Source organism: Manacus vitellinus, unplaced genomic scaffold (assembly GCF_001715985.3).
Source record: "Manacus vitellinus isolate BGI_N305 unplaced genomic scaffold, ASM171598v3 scaffold_12_pilon, whole genome shotgun sequence".
NCBI lineage: Eukaryota > Metazoa > Chordata > Aves > Passeriformes > Pipridae > Manacus > Manacus vitellinus.
The window spans coordinates 559,319-574,519 of NW_021938949.1; the positions used below are offsets into that span (position 1 = coordinate 559,319).

The 15,201-nt window shown below is 42.3% G+C and overlaps 1 protein-coding gene across 1 annotated transcript; it reads right to left on the bottom strand.

Moving 5' to 3' along the window:
* Positions 1 to 1,161: 1,161 nt before the first annotated feature.
* Positions 1,162 to 12,670, bottom strand: NUB1 (negative regulator of ubiquitin like proteins 1). The gene is made up of 14 exons (XM_018089198.2): positions 12,553 to 12,670; positions 12,307 to 12,468; positions 10,822 to 10,880; positions 10,187 to 10,257; positions 9,557 to 9,739; positions 7,916 to 8,004; positions 6,437 to 6,543; positions 5,354 to 5,540; positions 4,908 to 5,015; positions 4,610 to 4,762; positions 3,593 to 3,739; positions 3,203 to 3,298; positions 2,274 to 2,466; positions 1,162 to 1,849 (listed from the first exon to the last, which is right to left on the bottom strand). Exons 1-14 carry the CDS (start codon positions 12,667 to 12,669, stop codon positions 1,686 to 1,688), a joined length of 1,836 nt encoding a protein of 611 aa, XP_017944687.1. The 5' UTR covers position 12,670; the 3' UTR covers positions 1,162 to 1,685.
* Between the last annotated feature and the right edge of the window lie 2,531 nt (positions 12,671 to 15,201).

Sequence of the window (15,201 nt, forward strand, 5' to 3'; positions counted from 1 at the left end):
GTTACATCATTGATGAATGCCTTCTCTGACAAGCACTGCATGTTATGATGCTAATTTTAAATTCCCCAAGGACAAACCTTCCCTTCTGAAGTTGTCCCTGCCAGTTTGCTGTGCAAGCCACTTCAGAGAGGAGAAGTACTGCCTCTTCAGCCCAATATGGTGCATGCCCAGGGGCTGCAGGCAGTAGGTTCAGGAAGGAAAGAGCCAATTTGTGTGTTTTCACCTGCTTCTTGTTAAAACTACATCCATGACCTTTTATGTTTTCAGTTTTAAATTATTTTCTACATTCTGGTTTTGCTCTGCATTTTGTCCAGTGGTTCCTCAGGGCTGGCTGGCAGAGAAGCAGGATAGAATGGGTGCTGGGGCTGGTTTCCCCTCAGAAGCTTGTATTGCTGGCTTTAGAAATGCTTCAGCCTTCTTGGAGGAGATAGAAAACTACTCCATTTTTATAACACCTGCCTTGATAAAGAAGCATGAAATACAAATAATTCCTTAACAGTGCAATCACTGCCTGCCTTTTGCTGAGCTTGGCTGAAGGAGTCAGAAAATAAAACAATGCACTACTGCAGCCTGTTCTGGTCCCTCCGCTGGCATTGAGTGGTTATTCCACAGGCCAAAGCTCTGCTCCCTCCAAGTATCCCAACCGTTCAAGCTCCCATCTCCCCACCGATAAGTGCCGTGTAAGGATACACTGTCACCAGACTGAAGGTTCACCACGGCAGGTTCCTTGTTCCCACCGGCTCCAGACGGGGCCTGGGCTCCCTCTACCGAGAGCGTCGAGTCATGGAAAGCAAATAAACCACATCCAAGAAAAGCTGCCAGGCAGGGGAACTCCTGTTCCCGGCAGAGAGGAGCGTTTACAGGGCAGAAAACGGGATGTGGTAAAACCACAGAAACCCCCAAACACTTCTTCAGAATGCTGAAGCTGGAGACAACCACCGAGACAGCGCCTGGACCATGTTCTGTTCAGCAGCTGATTCCAGAAAGTCTTGTAATCTCCAGGAAATCCATCAGCCACACACCTGCAGAGGTTAAGAGGAGCTGCTTGGGGACACTGGTTATTTAGTTATAAAAGGAAATACCAGTACATCACTACACCAGCCCCAGGACAGGGCCCTGCTGTTTTAACACTGGTTTTAACAAAGCACAGAGGTCTCTCACTGAAAGCAGAAACAGCACTGAGTTACCTTTATTGCCTGTGTAACACCTGCAGGAAGGGACAAGAGGAACATGGTAAAAAACCCATGCACAACAGATACATAAATGTCTCTTAGAAATCTTTCAGAAGAAAAGGAAAGCAGCTGGAAAGCTGATACCTCTACAGCCTCATGAGCTAAGGTTTCTGATTTACAAAGTCATGTTTTTCTTTTAAAGCTGGTATTTTAAAATGGTATAGAAATGCTTCTTTGCTAAGTGAATTAACTTGTTTCACAATAAAAATATAGTTTAGTTCTATTAAATTTCCTTCTGAAAATAAATGTTTCTATTTTTCTGCTATGACAATAAATTACAATGTATAACAAATGTAGGCTTTAAGCAGAGTTACAAATAAGCAGGAATTAATATTCCATCTATAGTTTAACTGAATTCAAGGCCTTTAATAAGAGATAAGCTGAAGGTGCATTTATAATCCAAACTCAATTTGACAAGGTAAATACACATAACTGAAGTAGATTTAATGGGATTTAGTGCTGTGGTACTTGTATATAGGATAAGTATTCATGAATGATCTGTTCTTCTTCCTCCAGTGTTAAATCCAGATAATCCTCTTCATGTTCAGGAATATCCTCTAGAATTTCATTGACCACATCAATCTCCATGTCATCATCTGTTGGTGAACTAGAAGAACCTTTCAATAAAAAGCAGCAGCAGTGAATTCACCTATGAAAGAAGTTGGTGCTTTCCCTCTTTCACGAGCATGGCTGCTCTGCCAGTCTGCTCCTGCACAACTACCTCTCACAATTACTCTGCAAAGGATAGGGCAGGATGACCAGTTTTTCCTACTATTTCCTATTATGTAAAGGTGTAGGAAAGCCTTTAGTTACACAACAGGGATCACTACAGCTCTGACAAATAATTTGAGAAAAAAAATACATGTGCAAGTATCGATTATCAAAGGCTGCCTTGCCTGTAACAGTGTTTCCAAGAAAAGCAGCCTGGGGCATTACTCGAGCCCCTCTATCACTATTTAAGCAGAAATCACTTAATTATTCCATACGAAAGCCAGAAGAAGAGCCCTCCCCTTCCCCACCTACTGCATGCAACATTCTTACCTGCAGACTCTGTAAGCAAGTCCTTTGATGAAGCTGATTCCTCAGATGGGCTGGACCCTTCTGAGGACAGCAGCAGTGAAGCAGGAAGAACTCCCCCATAATGAGCAAGGGTTTGGGAAGCCAGGTGGATGTTGCCTTTAAAGACCTTTAAAGCCTGTTCTGCCGACTCACGGCTGAAACCCATATACATCAGCTGCAGGAGGGGGGAAAAACCAAAATAAAGAAAATCTGGAGAAATCCAAGCTCATCCGGCATCAGGGTCTGACAGGAATATGACTCTGCATCCCTCAGTCATTCCTTTCACACACAGAGGAAAGCGCTGCATGCCAGGAATTCCAGGACACTGACTCTGGCTTAGTGAACAGTTAACAACAGGGCAGTGACCTATTAAAGGCATGGGGATGTTGAGCAGGATCAAAAAGCCTCTTGTCTAGTATCAGACCAATTTTTTTTCTGTTTTCAAAAGCAAACTTCAAAGCACTCCAGTGTGTCAGGAGGTTGCACGTGCTATTTACTTTCTCTAGGCAATACAGTTTTCTTGCCTATCTGACATTAATTACTCAGCCACACTAACAACTGCCGAGCCTGTCATGAGAAAGACATTCCAACTCTTTCCCTTGAGCACTAAAGACTTGAATAAATTTCTCATTTGCTGTCTTTTTTGGGATAGAGCATTGCAGTGCACATACTTCTCTGCACCTGTGCATGGTAGGTTGGTGCAATGGGCAGGAAGTACATACAAATTACATTTTAGCTTGAGCATGACTTCACTGTGAGGAGAGAGCCAGAGAGTGGAATTGTGACAGCCTGAGTGACATGGGTCAAGGAATATTTGTAGAGCTTTGCTTAAGGAAGATCTGCCTTATGTTTGAAGGCATAATTCAGAAACAGGACAACCAACTCCCAAGAAAGCAAGTGGTCTAACTTACTTGCTCAATACTTTCTGGGGAAACCTGGAACTGGTCCGTGGTCACAGAATCATCGTCATCATATTCCAACAGTAACTCTGGATTGTCAAGAAGAAACTACAATAAAACAGAGAGGGACCAGAATAGAGCAGCAGAGACACAACAGTCCTTGACATGGATGTGTATGTAGCCCCAGAGTTGATAGAAGCAAACCTCAGCCAACTTAAGTGATATCTGACTCATGGGGTCAGGAAGTGCAAGTTAAGTCACTGCAATTCGATACCCAGAAAAGGTATGAACTAACAAATATAGTCTACAGAAAATAAGAATCTACTAAACAATAACACCCCCCCTCCCCAAGAACAAACAAGGTTTTTTGTACAGCACTACTACTCCTGAAAAATCACTTACCTTAAAGGCTTGGTCCAGGTTTCCCTGTGTATTTTGAAGAGCTATTTGAGCAGCTCGCTCTGAATAGCCCATACTTTTCAGGGTATTTATGTCTTCCAGTCGCTGCCGCCTTTTAGCTCTCTCCTCCCTCCTTATCTGTGCCTTTTCCTGCAAGAACAGACATTGCAAAGCTCACTGCACATGGGAAAGCTTTAGCACACTGCCTGTGCACGTAGGGTTTCTCGGATCTTTTACTTCAAATTTGAATCTCTTGAGGAAAAGGCCTTTTTTTTTTTTTTTTTTTGTAAATACAGACTGTGCTGCCAGACACCCGTTACTAAATAAAGCTGCATTTCCATGAGGTAGCACTGTCTCCATACTTCCGCTCTGCAGATCGGATCTGGTGCCATCCCAGCTATTCTGAGCCCTGTGTGGTAAGCGACAAACCAGTTTGGCAGATGGGCCCACAGACAAGACTTGCCAAGGACATACAGTCAGAACTGGGCAGGGAGCCAAGGAGTTCTGTTCAGCCTTCCCTTTGGCTTTTCTGTCCATGTTTCACTGTCTGAAGTCTAGAAGCACCCCCTCAGCTTACCAAGCATCACTTCAGATCTGGACAGCACTGTCTTCACTTTAGCACAAAAAAATCCCTCTCCCCTCCTGCATCTTCCAAGTGCAAAGCCACAGTACGGGGTAGCCAAGCCCGGGAGTGACAGCTTGATCCTGGTTTTATTCCCATATGGAGCACTGCTGAGCAGCAAACGCCGGTGCAAAGTCTTTGCAAGTGCCTCTGTGGTACAACCACAGGTCTTTGGCGCTCTCATTCCATCTGTTTTGGGACAGAGCTTCCCTTGCTAATGCATTAAGTTTTGGTTTCAAACTTGTGGCAACATGTCAAACTGTCAGTTACACCAACAGTGCCAAAGCAGGATAATCCAAGTCCTTAATTTAGCACCACTCTGCACCAGTCACACAACACACAACCTCACGGACAGCCCAACCAGGGCGATCTGTGATTTAATACTTCCCTGCCCATACCTCTCTCCTGTTGGTGATCAGATTGGCAGCATGCTCCACATTCCCGTGGCACGCTCGCAGGGCAAGGCGAGCTTCCTGTTCAGAGAATCCCAGGAGGGACAGGCGATCGACTTTATCAGGATCTATGGACAGCTCTTCATATAAAGAAGATGCCTGGATATAGAAAGAACACAATGACACTACGTACACCATCACAGCCTCCCCATTTCTCTGAGTAAGCAAAGAACAGATGCAAGATGAAGCCAAATCACAGGGGCTGGAGTGAATAACTCCAAAGTTTTCCCTAATGGTGTCTTACCTTCTGGATGTACTCTGCAGCCTCCTTCTCCCTGCCACTGTGATAGTGCCCGATCCCTTGAAGGAGGTAAAGCCGCAGAAATAAAACCTTCTCACGACCATAGCTTCCCTAAGGAATTGTTTAAAGAAGGAGGGGGAACATGAGTTCTTCATCAACAGAACACTTTACACACTTAAAGAAGACACAAGTCAGTGCTATGAGACACTTGGTGTGCAGATGAAGTACCACACCTAAAACCCTGATGATGTCTGTGCCTATAAATACGTTTGCCACAACCTTTTTGTCAGGTCCAATGTTTTCCCTGTGCTGACAATCACACAACTAGATGACAGGCTAATGACACACAAGAAAACTTTACACTTCTAAACTCAGTCTTGTAGTATTTGAACAGTAACCGAGCACACGCAGGAAAAAAATCCACCAAAATTAAATCAAACCCAGCATACTTTGATGTCAATAAGCCTTTCGTGGTTCTCCCCATAGCACCTCTGGAAGCATCTGTGTGCTGTGGACAGCTTTTTCTCTGCATCATCCAGGCAGTCCAGCTGCTCCAGGCGGAAGTAGCACCACACTATATCCAGCTGCAGCACTGCATAATTATCAACAGTGTTCAGCAGTTCTGTGCTGCACTCACTGGAAAATAAAACAATTACTCTGTTTGTTTTTTTTCTGGGAGGGGATTGTTTTTTTCCCCCCACGCACTTTTTAACACTCATAAAACAATGTGCTAGAAGTGTGCACACTCACACGTTTGAGAAAGCACACTCTTCATAGCTGGGAGTTATATTTTGAGTTATGGCATCATAACTGATGTCAGGGGAACTTGACTAAGCACTGATCTGCCATCCCACTCACTAACATGCAGGACACCAATGCTAACACTACATCTCAAAGCACTAGAGCAACAAAATGAGCTGTGACTACTATGTAAGCTGACATCTCTAAAAGCAGAACAGAATTAAACCCTGTGCATTCTTTGGGAGGACAGAAAACCTGTCTTAGTGCACACAAACATGCTGAGTTCTGTGCCAGCCTCCTTGCACATATACCCAGATGAGAAACAGACAGGGACACTATTATTTTGGGATCTCAAAAGAGCAATTTAGGGCTCTGACTGCTGACAGGAAACTAATTTACTTGCAGAAACCCTGCTATGGTTACTGACCTGAGCTATCTGCTTCACCTTTTACAAGAAATGATTACTTCACAGGAGCAATTGCAAATGAGTATCCATAACTGTCTCTCAAGCTAATGCAATTTATAACCTGGTACATGAATATTGACAGTTTCTGTTTATGTTGTTATGAAAGATTAACTTGCCCAGTGGCAGTATCTGTTTCAGCTGTTCTACATGAAGCCACCTGTCACTACAAGTCAGAGCCTTTATCTGTTGTCTCCCATCTGCAGAGGGGGTGTGAAGCAACCCCAGAGAAAATTGGCCCTGATTTATACGCACAGGTAGAGCTAGTGCTGTTCCTGTATTTGACTGACAGGAAAGCAGAGACACAAGGACTCAGGAATGTTCTTACCAGAAGTGTTTATCAGCATCCAGCAAATATGGCAGTGCTATTTCATATTCTTTCTTCTTCATTAATGCTCTGCCCTTCTCATGATAACCCATTGCCAGCACAAGCGCCTAGAAAAAAAAAAACATTGAGACTTTTTGTGGCACCTCCCCAACTCAAAGAACTAAAAGAAAATATCAGAGCCCTTGTTCCTCCTAGAAAAAACACCACTGTATCAGTTCTGCAAGACCACTACTGCTTCATACTTTTCTCCCATCTGTTAATGCCAGACATTGTCTAATTAAAAGCAATGAATGTTACTGACACATGAAATGCTGCATCAAGCTGATTTTAAGAATGCAACCCTAGAGAGATTTTCAATGGTGAGTGATACAAAGCTCAGCATTTTTCCGGGTGCTACACTTTTTAACAGCACCAAATTTGTTTCACTTCACTATTACAACTATCTTTGTAAAACCTAAAAAAATTCACCTCCTGAAAAACCTCACAACTGAAAAATCAAATTTTGAATGTGTCAGGAGAACACTCCCGTTCCTGAGGTTTGACAAATGGAAATGTAAATAATAATTCCGGATAGGAACAACCCGCAATATTTCCTCTCATCCTTGATCAAGGCTGATGAAATCTCATGCACTTGAACATTTGATGCTTTAACTCTTGAGGTGAATTACTACTTTCAGCACTTCATCAGAACAGCATGCACTGGGAGACAGTCGAAACTCCAGTCATCCAGGTGATGCAGAAAACAGCCTCAGAAAAGGCTAAAGCAGCAGCTGGAACACATTAGGCCTGCTCATTTCTGCACATTTTTATTACTTGGTGTAATTCCAAGTATTTGTAGAGATTTTATTTATCTTCAGAAAATCTAGAACTAATCTTGAAAGACAGCACCTATCACTATTCTCCTGCTTCAGCAGCCAACATCAGGTATGTCAGTCCTTCTGTAACTCAGTGCATGCACCCAACCAAAGATATTTTCAACTGAGAATGGGGAACTTCCTTGAATGGTGAACAAATTTAAGTTTGAAAGGGGACACAGTGCAAAAGATCTCAAAACTATTTTCAAATAGCCTACTTTAGAGAGACTTATCAATTTTCCAACTGGAACTAAGGCCTAACAAACAAGTTATTTTCATGCCATTCTAGGGCACCCCAAAATTAAAGTAGGTGCTAAGATATAAAACAATTAAAGTCCATCTTAAACCACAGAAGTAAGATATGGACCACACAGGGGCCAGTGCAAGACTAGACCTGCAATGAGACCTCAGAAATCAGAGGTTGCCTCCAGATGACTGAAGTACTACCAATTACAGAGTTCTACTTGAATTTTATTCCAAGTTATTTGTATTAACCAGACATCTAGTGGGCCCAGGGTTACATCCCCAGAAAGTCTGACTGTATTTCAAGCCCATATTTTAAATGCTTCACCAACCAAGCTTTAAAGAGCCATCTTAGTGACTTTATAAGATACTTTCAACCTACTTTTTTAGCTTGAGGAGGAATCTTGATTGACCTTCCAGTTTGATTAGCTATATCTAGGTATGGAGCAGAATCTGGATCCAAGTACTCCTCTGAAAGAAACAAAAAAGCAGTTTAAACTTTAAGTACCACCTGCAACAGAGCAACGCTGCTGCCATATTATTATGCCAGTACATACATCACTAAACAGAACAGCAAACAAAGCCAAAAATATCAGAACTACATATAAAAGCTTGCATGCATGTTTTTCTGGACAAACCAACAAACAGCGACCCTGATCAGATAAACATGAAGAACTTCTAGAAAGGTCACTAAGGAAAAGGCCTTGTGCATCCAGAAATTTAGACACAGCATCAAAAGTTACATGAATTGTGAAGGATTTTTTCAAGAAAGACAAAACACCCACATTTTATACAACACAGCACTTGAAAAGATTTATCAACTAATGCATAGACTATTAAAAACAAAAAATACAACTGAGCACAGTTGATAGAGATGAATAAAAATATAGCTCAGTATTTTCCTTCCCCACATCCTTAGTGCTTATAACCAAATTATCAGTCTTGTTTTCACTTCCATCTGATTTTCAACGAAAAGATAACTGTCTTTTGTTTCCAATAAAAGTAAGGATGAGCTTGTTGAGGTTAAAAGCTTCTGCCCTGGAATTTTTCTCAGGTGAAACAAAAGGGTTGTTAAAGCCCCTCCTACACTTCACACAGAACCTTGAGCCTGTGAGCCTGTTACAGACTCCACTCCGTTCTCAGGCATTGGCTGACATACCTGACATACCTGACAGTTATTGGCAAAAAGCTGAAAGACTATTCAAAGTTTAGGGTCTAAACCACCCCTTAAGTCCATAAAACGAATGAATTCTTTCATTTGTTTAAAATCTGGTATTACAGTAAAAAACTGTCTGTCACTGACTGCTAAAAGCAGCTTTGCTCAAGTGTTTCTGCATTTGGCTGAGCATTGCTTGCTCAGCTCCACAGTTCCTTGTTTGTGGATTTTTGAAACAATATAAAATAGAGAAGTGATTTAAACCCACTGTGTAGCCATGCAACTCACAAACACCACCTCATTTTGAGAAAGTACTGCTGTTAAATTAACTGTGTCCCTTTAACTGAACCCACATTTGCCAGCAATCAACCTCCAGGGCAATGAGAACAGAACAGCCACGCTGCAGATGACAGTGACAAAGGAGCTGCTCTGCACAATGAAAGCAGGGTTGCACACAGCCATAGCCGAGGCAAACCACCAAAAAATAAAAGTTTTTAATTACTTCTAATACATTATTACACTCTGCTTATGTCTACAATAAATTTAAAGCCTGTTCTCACGAGTCACCAGTCCCTTAACTGTCAAGTGCCAGTTAACTGATTCATGCCATATCCATTCCAAAGTGACAAAAGTTTTGTAGTATTCTATTTGTGATAAGAAGGATTAGACTAGAAAAGGAAGTTTTAGTCAACTTAAAATCCAGTTTTCAAGTGGGCAGAAACCTAGAAAACTACAGACTGAAGTCCAGTCATGGTACAGGCACTCTCCCATGTTGAAAGGCCACTGAGAAGATAACTTTTGATACACACAAGAATTAATAAACACCCATCTCCCCCTGACCCCACAGGCCCCAACAAGCCCACTTACCTCTCTGTGCTAGAATTTCCAAACCCTTCTTAGTTCTTTGCATCTTGTCATTTATTTCTTTTTCTTTCTTGCACTGAAGTTCTTCCTCCTGAACTTTTCTTTTGGTTTCCTCATCACTCTGTTCCAGTTGAAGAACCATCACTTTTGCATTGTGTGTTACACCCTGGTCTTCAAGGGTTTTGCCTGCAAAATAGAGCGTGATCATCTAAAGAAAAAAATTTTTCAGATGCTTGGGCCATCAATGAAAAGAAAGCTGTTGTCATCACTTCTCACAACACATCAGACAGGCTGAACATGTGCAAAGCACTGCAGAAAGTTTTTGAAAGTGCTGTTATACAATATGCTTTTTTTTAAAAAAAAAAAGGATTTCTCTTAAGGGTGCATTTTCAGTATTTCAATACTGAAAAAGTGGATTTTCAACATTTACTACAGGATTCCTATAATTGGTCTAATTGTATCTAAGAACTTTGTTCATTATAATTCACTACATTTCCTGTAGAGCAGGACCTGACAAATTTAACTGCTGTTCCTTGGGAATTTCTGAAATAACAGAGTTGCAAGAAACTTTTCTCCTGAGAATCAGTAAACTAGAAAATGATCATAAAAGCATCCTCAACTAGAGATACATACCCAAGTCAAGCTGCTTCTTATTTATGATTATTTTGACAGCATTTTCTTGTAATGCATATTCCTGTGCTATCCTGTGGAATAAATAATTTCATCCATGAATATAAATTTATAAGGCTACACAATATTACTGTTACAATAGCAATAAAACTTAAAAACTAGTATGTTCATAAGTTGCTTAAAACTTTTGCCATAAAAGGCAGCTGCTAGAAGTAAAATATCAACATGAAAAAGCTTTATGTACCACACAGGGAAAATCTGAGATAAAGAGAGGGGAAAAACCAAAACAGACAAAAAAGAATCTGATTTCTTTTTAGGTTTAAAAACACAACAGAAAGAGAAGCTAATGTTCACTGTTCAGAAGACCTGCCTAGTTGCAGATGTGGAACAGTGATCACTGGTGCCTTCTCAGGTACTTGCTGGGGATTTACACAGCTGCAACTTTCCCATTAAAGCTGTTAAACCACAGCTGCTTACAGGAAGAACTGCCTTACAGGGATACTGGACATCCTGTTCAGACATACATGCTAAGAAAAAGCCTAAATCAAACAACAAGTCCTTTGTTTGCATTTTTTTCTTCAATATTGTATGACAGGGCACTACCCCATTAGAGAAGAGCCAAGGGTGATTAGACTCACTGTGATCTGAGCTCCTTGCCTGTGATGAACAGGCTGGTTTCCAGTGGGATTTTTCTGCTCTGTAGTAATTGAATTGGGTGAGGGAAAAAGAGAGAAAGGGAAAAAAGCATGGTATCAAGATACTTCAGACATTTTCTTAATTAATTGTTTTACAAGTAAAATTTCTTTTTCACATAATAACCATGTTAAGAGGGTTTTGCCTGGATATACACATTTCTACTTTCCAGGCAGAGAGTCCTATACTTGCTATATAGTGCCAAAAATAAGCATTATAAAAGGAAAATATTTAGATAAATTAGAATTAGATAAATCTAAATTCAGAACGAAACAATTTTAACTAATTTAATTATGCACTTCCAATCTTAACTCTGCTTTTAATTATACCACTCACCTGTGACTGGCTAAGTTATGATTAATTCCTACTAGTGTCTCTGGTCCCAGATTAGACAAACTGGAATTTTACATTAATTAATTCCCCTATATGCCCAGCAGCATGGTAAGGTAAAATTATGAAACTATTTGATTGTTTTAACTGCATGGCAATCATTTAAAACCCTCTACCCTTTAAGTCCAGGTAATTACTTTTCACTACAGGGGTATTTTACATGTGAAACTAGAGGTTGAAGCCTGACTTTAAAAAAGCAAAACTTAATTCATTTCTGTCTTAGTGAAGCTCTTAGGAGCCTGCCATGGAAGGTTGAGCATTGGAATGGGCTGCCCAGGGAGATGGTGGAGTCACCATCCCTGGAAGTGTTTAAGGAGTGACTGGATGTGGCACTGAGTGCCATGGTCTGGTTGACAAGGTGGTGATCAAAGGTTGGACTCAATCATCTGGGAGGTCTTTTCCAACCTAATTGATTCTGTGATTCTACAGCTGTGTGATCCTATGAAGGGAACAGATGAGTGTGATCACAACAGAAAATCCTGCTTCCCATTTCCAAGTTCAAACACTGGACACACCCATTTTAAAGTATGGCCTAAGATGACACCAAGTTCAAGCTGCTTATTGCACTTACAAGGGATTGTTTTTTTTTTTTTTTAAAGCTGCCATTTAAATAAAAGTTGTGGTAATACAGTGATATTAATATGCTGATTCAACTTTAGGTATTCTACAGCTGAAAAAAATGCATCTGTTCCTTGCTGCTAATATGAAGAGTGATGTCAGAAGGAATCAAACTGAAATAGACACGTAAATCTAATTTATTTTTCTTAACTGAAAGACAACTTGTCATTAAATCTTAAAGGGAAGGCAATTACTGATCTCCCAATATTATAGTCCCTTGCCATGATACTCCCACATACCTGGGAAACTAAAGTATATCTGTATAATTCCCCCTCTCCCTGTTTTTTATACCTAACACAGATCTTTCACACAAAACACCCGAAAAAGTCAAAGAATTGAAAATATCTGCATCAGACACATATCTAGAACTCAAAAGGACAAAGCAAAGCTACTTATCCTGACTTTTCTGCAATGTTACTTACTTTTCTACGAGGCAGATAGATATCAAGTCTTGCAATCCCAGTCACTTTAAAATTCTCATTTCCAGTTCCACGCTCAATTGCTTTACACCGTATTTCTTCAAGCATATTCTCTGTGTCATTCTCATTGATATTCAGCTTGGCTGAATATTTTTGTACAAGCTCCTAAGAAAACAGCAAGAAAAAAGCTGGGAAAATGCACCAGCAGTATGACATAGAAGATGTATGACAACAACTCAGAATATTTACCTTCATCTCTTTACCAGCTTCTTTTTTGTCATTTGTATATGGTGGCTTCCATAGCTGAATTTTGTCCTCTCTTAGGTAGCTTGTCAGTTTTGCTATCAAATATTTCTTTTGTGCCATCCTTTTAAAATGAAAACACAATTGGAAGAGAAAAGAAAGAAAAATGAACAATCCTTTAATATAGTTTTCTCGTAGCAAGATATTCTACTTTTCATGAGGTCTAAGTGACATTTTGGAATCCTGCAATAGAAGATGAGCACTAAAGGCATTTCATGCATTTTGGTGGGGAGGGGAACCCGAGGGGCAGAAGCACCAAAGAGCAGAGGCTGAGATGAGAGATGAAGTGTGCTGTAAACCTGCACCAGGCACTAAAGCACTCATCAGTGGGGAGAAGATGATGGTGAGCTGAACAGAGCAGCTCACAGGTAAGAGTTCAGCCTGAATTCATCACTACAAGTTATTCTCATTCAGCTCAGGGAAAGCAGCAACCTCTGAGTTAATCAGCATGTCCCTGGGAAAAAAAAAAAACACCCCAAGAAACAGGGAAGGCACACAGAGGGCAAAGAAAGGTGGGTGCAGTGACCTCAACAGAAGGGGAAAAAAAAAAATCTAGGTGCACGTTAAAGCAGGGGAAACTTTTGCTTCTTGGACACTGGGAATCATATGGAAAATGTCCTTTTAAAAGCATTTAAAATGTGCATATATGCAGTAAGCTTGGCATGATATTTGATTCCTCAGTTTCACTTTTCTTTCAGAGGGGTTTCCATCTCTCTTTCTCGTTTATTAGCACACAGCTCTCAGGAGAAAACGGGACAGAAAAGCAGAATCAAACATTTCTACCAGTTTCCCCAGTTTTAAAGACTGCTCCAGGCTCAGGAAAAGACCATTTTATAGCTATAATTCTACAGCTATAATATTAACAAAAAAAATTAAACCTCTGCTACAAAAATTAAAATTCTGCTTTCACAAACACAAACCCTATCATTTTATATGCAACATTTCTAATATTTATCATAAATTCCTACCACATCATCACTACATTGCACAAGAATCCTGCACAAAAACTCTTGTGACTCACTTTTCCATCAGCCAACAAACACCACAAGCACTCCTGGCACAATTTCACTTTCAGTATGAGTTTAAAGGGGACTTTCTCAAAACTCGTTTGAGTAAGCAATCAGGGGAATCTCCCAGAGGCACTCTGAATGCAAGACTGAGCTTTTGAAAGTAAAATGTCATCCTCCAAAGCCAGTTTGCCTTATAGGTGACATGAAACAAGTACAGAAATACGACGGGTGACAAAAGATGCAGAAACAAGGTTCAGGAGACAAATTGTTGACGGAAGGAACAGGAGACTGTCAAAACAGCTGAGTAATAAAGCAGAACGCGTTAATTTTCCCAAAGAAAAGGAGGAAAGCCGCCTGGCACAGCTCTGACACATTCCTCCGCGGCTAAAGGCGGGGAGGGACTGAAGCAGCGCAACGAGCAAACCCGCCAGGGCGGATCCCCCAGCCCCGCCGGCCCGGGGTGCTGGAGCATCCTCATCCCTGCCCTGGAACACATCCCAACCCTCCCCTCCCTGCCAGGGCAGCGCCGCCACCGCCAAGTCACCGCTGTCACCGCGCGGCCCCAGCCCCGCCGCCCGGCCCCCGGGCACCCACCTGCGCCCCGGGTGGGGGGAGCTCGGGCGCTCCCGCAGCTGCTCCCCGCAGCTGCTCCCGGGGCTCCTTCCCGGGAGGACGGCGGGGGCCGCTGTCCCTGAGGGGAAGGGACCGGGAACGGTTCCTACGGCGGCCGGGAAGGCCCGGGGAAAACGGGCACCATGACGTGGTGAAGCCGCGCCCCGCCCACCATGGCGGCGCCCGGCCCTCAGCACGGGGTGGAGGAGGATGCGGGGTGTGGGATGCGGAGCACGCCAGGATTTTCACTAAGTCGGGATGTTCTTTGATGTTCGGTGCTTGTACGCTTTCGAGCCTAATTAAAAAGAAAGCAATCACAGAATCGCAGAGTCGGTTGGGTTGGAAAAGAGCTCGGAGATCGGCGGGTCCGACCTCTGGCCGAACAGTACCGTGTCAACCAGGCCATGGCGCTCGGTGCCACGTCCAGTCTGTCCCTAAACACCTCCGGGATGGCGACCTCACCGCCTCCCCGGGCAGGGTGGTGACTCCGCCACCTCCCTGGGCAGCCTGTTCCAATGTCTAATCACCTCTTCTGTGAAGAAATTCTTCCTAATGTCCAACCTAAACCCTCCCTGGCGCAGCTTAAGGCCGTTCTCCCGTCCTCTCACTGAGGAGACTTACCAATTATATAAGTACCTAAAGGGGAGTGCCAAGACAATGGAGCCAAAGTCTTCTTAGTGGTGCCAAGCAAGAGGGAAAGAGGCAACGGGCAGAAAGCGAGGCACAAGAAGTCCCACCTAAACATGGGGAAGAACTTCTTTACTGTGTGAGTGGTTGCACACTGGAACAGATTGACCAGAGAGAGTGTGGATTCTCCCTCACTGGAGATATTCCAGAGCTACCTGCATGCAATCCTGTGCCATGTGCTCTGGGACCAGATGACCTACCCTTCCTACCTGACCCATTCTGTGATTTTGTGGTTCTGTGAGACATAATCTGTGAAACAGGTAGCAGTTTACAAGCTCTAAGTGAT

Bases quoted from the DNA above. Each gene is read 5' to 3' on its own strand.
- NUB1 (XM_018089198.2), bottom strand. From the start codon at position 12,669: ATGGCACAAAAGAAATATTTGATAGCAAAACTGACAAGCTACCTAAGA. The intron at 5,016-5,353 runs GTATGCTGGGTT...ACAATTCCTTAG, and splicing joins AAAGGCTTATTGACATCAAA to GGAAGCTATGGTCGTGAGAA. The intron at 2,467-3,202 runs GTAAGTTAGACC...CCCCTCCTGCAG, and splicing joins CCCCAGAAAGTATTGAGCAA to CTGATGTATATGGGTTTCAG.